This window comes from Vipera ursinii, assembly GCF_947247035.1.
Source record: "Vipera ursinii genome assembly, chromosome: 12".
Lineage (NCBI taxonomy): Eukaryota > Metazoa > Chordata > Lepidosauria > Squamata > Viperidae > Vipera > Vipera ursinii.
In genome coordinates, this window is record NC_139525.1 from 116,647 (window position 1) to 123,542 (window position 6,896).

Below are 6,896 nucleotides of genomic sequence, written 5' to 3' on the forward strand. Positions count from 1 at the left end.
AAGAATTCAAGGATATTTAGGCACATGCTTCTCTCTGCAATTCTGAACTATGCAGACTTCACTTAAAGAGACGATTCTATGTCCTGATACACTACACTCACATGAAGTATGTGTACATGCTTTCCTTCCTTCTGCCTGTGAAATAATATAGGCAATAGAATTCCATTGGAAATTGCCTCCAGAACAGGAAGACTTGGGAATTTTTTATCGGCTGTTAGTCACCAATTGTGAAATGATGTTTCAATAAGGAGGATTATTGTCACCAGAGTAGAGGCCAAAGTAAGAGCAAGACAGCCCGATCTACTTTCCATTTCACAACTGTTTTTCAGAATGAACATCTAAGATCCTGCATAGTCTCATCTCAAGGGGGGCTAGGAAAAGAAATGGAAGTTAAGAAAAAGGAAGACTCCATTATCTAAGTAAATTAATTGGTGAAAGAAGAAAACCATTGGGAGAATTGTAAGGTCACTCTAAGAGGAGAGAGGTGTGTAAAGAGCAGCAGTCTGGAAATGGATCTTGTGGTCAGATAATCAGAAGAGAGCCACTTTGGTGGAATAAGTAACATGCAGACAAAGTAAGTAAAATAAATGAGCAGGAAAGGGTAGGAAGCAAGACTTCAAAGGTCAGTTTTTCCCTCTTCCTCCAGTGGGCTGATAAAACCCTCAGGGAAAAGCTCCTCCTGCTTCTCTTCCTTCAGTTTGATTTCCAGAGAAGTCAGGCGCTGCTTGAGCTTCATCTGAGTGGCATCATATTCAGCCAAGAGTCGGGAGAATCGAGTGTTCAGCGTCTCCAGGCTGGTCTCCAACCTGTCCAGCTTCTGGCCCACATCCATCACCTCCATGCTTTCCGCCGCCGCTGCTTCATCCAACAGCCCCTCTTTAGTGAGGATCTCTCGGCCACGCTCCTCCAGGAGCCTCTTGGCATCTGGGTACTCAGTCACCGCCTCCATGAGGTCTTCTTTGGACAGGCAGAAGAGGTCAGAGTAACCAATGCTCCTAATATTTGCTGTTCGCCTGTTCCCCATTTTGCTTCCTTTGATGTTGAGAATGCTGATTTCCCCAAAACAGCACCCTGCGGTCAATAAGGCATACTGAGTAATACCATCATCTGCCACCACAGCCAACTTTCCTTCTTTAATGATATACATTTCTTTACCAATATCTCCTTTCCGGCAAATATAATCACCTGGACTGAAAACCTGAGGGCGAAGCTTGAGCACCAATTCCACCAAGAGTCCAGCCTCACAGTCCTGGAATATCCGCACTTTCTTCAGTGTCTCAAGGTGGACATTGATAGCTATTTCAGCCCTCAGTTTGTCAGGAAGATTTTTGAGCACTTCCCATTCATCCACAGTTTTCTTGTTGGTCCAAAGGTAGTCAAACCACCTGATCACCTTAGCTTCCATTTCCTTGCTTACTTTGCGGAAATGCATATAGTGTTTGACAGCATCAATCTTGGCCTGGAATTCTGCCCTGGTGGCATTCATGTTGGAGATCATGGACCCCACATTTCCCACAATAGTAGCAAAGATGAGAACTCCAATTAGGAAGTCAAAGATGACAAAGAGGTATTCCTCATCACGCACAGGGGGAGGAGTCTCACCGATGGTAGTCAAGGTCAGTGTGGACCAGTAGAGACAATAGACATACTCCCTTGTCAAATATCCATACTCTGGATCTGAGATATTTGGATAAACCCAGGTGTCTTCTCCAAAGCCAATGGCCTTGGAGATGGCATAGTAAATGCATGCATTCCAGTGGATGATGACCAAAATGTACATCACCAGATTGCAGATCCTGAAGATGTTTGGGTAACTGGTTCTCGTTTCAGTCCGATCAAAGAATTCAAACATGCGAGGGAAATGGAGTAGCCGATTGAAGCGTAACTCAGGCCGATGGATGCCAACCACAAAATATGCCAAGTCAGTAGGCAGAATGGATAAGATGTCCAGCTTGAACTGCAAAGTGGCAATGTATTTAGCACGCAGTTTCTTGAAGTCTTTAACAAGTAATCCCTGCTCAAGAAAACCTACCAAGAAAAACACAAAGACCAGTTCAAATACGTACTATGTACATCATTCTGTGCTACTGTTCCTTATAGCCAGGGTCCACAGTCTGCCTGTGATCAGTGAAAGAGCTACTCTGGATCACACATTTTCCATTCTCACAGTAATGAAGGGTGGGGAGACAAGATATTGAAAGCTACAAGTGCCCCAGTTTAATTCAGCTGGCTAGCAGGGCAGAATCATTTCTATGATGGCCGCTACTGCCTAGTTTGATCATTGTTAGTAATAATGCTTGATAAATCTTTCACTGTTTTTTCCCCCCAGAACTCCAGGAAAGGAGATCTACTTTCTCAGGATCATTCTCTGCCTGTTGGAGAGACAGGCATCTTTCCCTCAACTACAGAAAGAGCGCAAACCCTTCCCAGTCCAGATCCCACCTCTTCTACTTCACCTGTATTCATCCGGATGACAATGTCCAAGATGTAAATGCTGTCTGCCAGGTAGTCCAGGAGCAGCCAACAGAGCAAGTACCTTCTCTGGAGCTCATTGAAACAGGCTCTGCAAAGAGACCAGAGCTGAGATGCTGCTCAGGAAGCCCTTAAAGAGCCCATGACAAGCAGGGCACAGAGACCATGGGGCCACCGGGCAGGGCTGTCCAAAGAAAAGACAGGCGAATGGTTGCCATAGGGTGGACCTTCTTCAAGGGGTATTTTGTGCACCTTCATTGAAAGCTGAAAATAAGAGCCAGTTAGTCTAATGGTGAAGGCATCGGGCTATAAACCAGGAAACTGTGAGTTTTAGTCCCTCCTTAGATGTGAAAGCCATCTGGGTGACTTTGGGCCGATCCCTCTCACTCCACAACATCAGGTTCTGGCTACAGGCTGGCCAGTCAATTTCTGTCATGATCAAATGTATCAACATTCAGTTGATCTGAAAAAAATGGGCCCTGCGCTTGCAGGAAAACTGCTAGGAAGGAAAGATTAGTTAAAGGCTGGAAATCAGTTCGTTAAGAGTGGATCCATAGTGGTGGGACCGAGCAATTGGATGTTCTGTGCAGGGAACTGGCTGACCCTCCCTTGCCTTGAACAGGAGCTTCCTTGATTTTTTTTTTTGGGGGGGGGGCAGGAGAGGAAAGACAACCAGCACAATTTCCAGGGACAGATGTTGTGTCTCCATGCATCATAAGATGACAGCTGTCCTCCAGCAAAACATTCCTTCTGATGACTGACACGTCTGAAAGTAGCTCTGCCCCTGCATTCTCTTCCTCTGCAGCCAGTGGAAGAGGGCTACCATGGCAGGTAAGAAAGGAGACGGCCTGAGTGTGCCAGCTCAGGTCTCCAGTGGTGGATGGTCACATTTGGGACAGAATATTGCTTGGGAAAGGGCATATGTAGGCATCTTTTCTTCCACTCTGCAGTTGCTGGAGCCTGCTTGATTGCTCGGCTGGCAGGCCCTGCAGGAGTGAAACAAACAGGGGCCCAGACAACCACATACCCCACTCACCTGGCAACCAGCACGCACCAATTGTACAGGACTGGCACTGCAATAACCAGGAGCCAGCGGTAGTACCACTTCCCAGCAGGGTCCACCACAAGGACTTTCCATTTCTTCCTGGAAACACAGTCAAAACCTTCTTTTAAAGGAGCTGAGCTGCACTGGGAGGGCAGGGGTGATGAGAGGAAGAATCCGGTTCCAATTTGGATAGGGCCCCCAGGGTGGGAGGGCTGAGTGTGTGGGTGTGGAGGGGGGGTGACTAGAGGAAGCCGAAGCACAGCCACTGCCACACTGCTGTTCAGCTTCCGCTGCCTTGGCTTCAGTAAAGCACATCCTTGGTTAGCCCAGGGGAAAAAAGAGACAGCGCCAGTCTCTGGCTGAATTGTCTACCACCTCCTGGACAGATAATGAGAGGACTCTGGGGCTGATTATGACTCACTGCCCTACAATCGGTCTTGGGTATGCTAGTTTAATGAAAAGAAGGACATGATAGCAGTGTTCCAATATCTAAGGGGCTGCCACAAAGAAGTGGGGGGGGGGTTCAACCTATTCTCCAAAGCATCTGAAGGCAGGACAAGAAGCAATCGATGAAAAACAATCAAGGAGGGAAGCAACTTGTAATTAAGAAGAAACTTCCTAACAGTAACAACAATTAACCAGTAGAACGACTTGCCTCCAGAAGTTGTGGATGCTCTAACACTGGAGGTTTTCATGAAGAGACTGGATAGCCACTTGTCTGAAATGGCAGAGGGTTTCTTGCTTGAGCAGGGGGTTAGATTAGAAGACCTCCAAGGTGCCTTCCAAATCTGCTATTCTGTATTCTGCTTCTGTGGCATTTCAAGACCTCCCTGGCTGCCCAGAAAAAGAAGCCCTGAGCATGCCATCCAGATAAAGCCAGTGCCCTGACAAAACCTGGCAGCCGGGGCCTGCTGGGCAGTGTTTAATGATAGGAGTTGGTAGATGGCAGCTGCCCTGTGAGATGAGGCTCCCCTGAGGGACTAAGCAGAGCTGGAGATGCCGGCTGCTAGGACTGGCCCCAAGAGATGTTCTGCCATTTTGCCAAATGCCAAAAGGTTAGCTCAAACTTTCCGTTATCTGCATAAGAGGTCCAGGCAACATTCCTCAAATGTATTCAGTGCAACATAACCATTCCCTTACCAGGGGGACCAAGGGTGTTCAAGTAGCCACCTTCACAATAGTAGATGGGCTGCATTCTTTCCTTCTCTCATGTTCCTCTCATTTTCTTCAGGTGCTCACCTCCCCACCATAGAATGCCCAGCAGCTGTTTTCTGGCATTAACTATTGGGCTCCTCTCCCACCATCCCTGACCCAAGGTCAAGGCAGCCCTCTTCGGTCTCTTTCTTGAGACACCCCTTAGAAAAGAACTCCTTCATTCCCCTCGGCAACCCCAGAAGAGACAGCTCCCCCTCTCACCAGGGAGCTAGGCAGACTCACTTCTTCTTCCCCTGGCCTGCAAGGCCATCTCCACCTGCTGTTGCCAACTCTGATGCTAAAGCCTTCACATCTGGTCCTCGAAAGCGCTCCAGGAAGGAGTCCGGCCTCTCCTCTTCTTTCTTACCTTTCTTTGCCCATCCTCGGACAGCCATCACCAGCCGAGCTATCCTAGCAAGGGGTGGGGGAAGGGAGGAAGGTTGGTTGGTTAATTGCTTGGTTTGGAGTTGAAGATGTGGCACAGAAAGCTTCAGAGAAACAAACTGGCCGTTGTTTATTTCTCCTGCCTGGTTAGGACTGGAGAAGGAAAGCAGTAAAGTCCAAACAGAATACTTCCTGACCTTTATAGTCCCCCAAATGTTGTTACTCCTCCTGCTGAAACATCATCACATCCTCATATGTTGAACCCAGGAACCATGATTGCATCAGTCTTATTAGGCAAACTACAGAATTACTCTTAAAGTGATTGCAGCCCAAAGTTTCCAACAAAGGACACACTGACCTCCTCCTATTGCCTAGGAAGGGATGCAGAAGGAATCCCTGACAACTCTGGCAAAAGTCTGCTGGGTTTCAGGGCAAGGAAGAAATCCCTGCTGTTATCCAATGCCACTAAAATGGCTTGCGCCCATTGTCTGCTTCAGAAAGCTCCATTCACCTTGCCTTTCCCACCCAGCAGATCCTAGCTGGCCAAAGCCACGTGAAGCCCACCTGGAGAGGGCTCCTTTTTTGGGGTGGCCTGCATCCTCCAAGGCAGCCACACGTTGCAGTTCCGAGGAGGCATCGTCATCATCAACGGAGGGAAGCCTGTAGAGAGACCAAACAGCAAGTGGTCCTCCTTGGCTTATGAAGCTAAGCAACGGGCCACCATTGCCCACCACATTCAGCAAGACCACTCCTCTCTTTCCATGAAAACAAGGCCTCAGTAACTCGCCAAACCCTGAGCTGCTGTCTCACAGGCCTCTGACTGGAAAACCTCAAGAGCTTCTGCCTTTCCCAGAGGCATCAATGTGGGCCCAGCAGAGAAATGAAGTCTAGTGGGAATCCATAGGTTTGTGCCTTACAAACCAGGTTTCTGGGACCCAGTGATCTGTTTATTGGCCAAACCAGGTCCTGCTTCTATCAGCCTCGCTTTGATGAGGCAAGAGAAGACTTCAGTTCAAGGGGAGGAGAGACCAGGAAAAGATGCAGGCTCTTTCTGATGAAATGCCGTATCATGGGTCACGTGAGTTTCCTGGGCATCAGGGCAGCTTCTCCAACCTGAGTTCCCTCTAGATAGGGCCAATAGGTCCCCTTTTCCTAACAGTAGAAGACAGCCAGTTAGTGAATTCCATCTGAATGACAGAAGCAGCATTAAAGTCTTCAACTGCACACCTTTTATATGTGGCTGCAACAAGAAATGTGCACAAAAGGAGCAGGGTTTGCAGCACACCACAGCACTCCATGTCCCCCCCCACACACAAACACATACCAAAATGGACACTGTGCATTCAAATGTGCAGAATGCCATTGTCTTAATCTAACCAGATGCCCATCTGGCAAATGGAGGGTCTTGCAGCCTTTCCAAAACCCTGAGTTACCTGCTATCATGGTTGCTGAGCTTGGTCTGCTCCAGGTCACCTTTGGTTTTTACAGAGGCCGTTCGCTGGTGGTTGGCACCATTGTTCTTTGCCATCATCCTCCATGTGTGGAAGCCACCAACTTTATTCTGCTCCAGAAAACAGGGAAAATAAAGCCTGGCTGGACATGCAAGAACCTGATAAATGTTTGCTTCTGGGTTGGGTGCTTCACTATGACTTTATCCAAAGATGACTTTGTTGTACATGAGAGGGGGCATATTGTTGGTAATCTGGAGGAACTGGTATCTTAAGCAATTTTCCTGATATCCACTGAAATATGGCATCTTTGCTTGGCAGAGGAGTGGCTTATCAGCTCAGGCAAGTCCATC

General features: G+C 48.0%; 1 protein-coding gene across 1 annotated transcript; it reads right to left on the minus strand.

The window, feature by feature from the left end:
* Positions 1-616: 616 nt before the first annotated feature.
* CNGA2 (cyclic nucleotide gated channel subunit alpha 2) lies at positions 617-6,623 on the minus strand (the record flags this gene model as incomplete). Its single annotated transcript, XM_083371851.1, has 6 exons — positions 617-2,028; positions 2,457-2,563; positions 3,509-3,616; positions 4,955-5,122; positions 5,660-5,755; positions 6,529-6,623. The coding sequence occupies 6 exons, from the start codon at positions 6,621-6,623 to the stop codon at positions 617-619; spliced, it is 1,986 nt and encodes a 661-aa protein (XP_083227977.1).
* Positions 6,624-6,896: the final 273 nt, after the last annotated feature.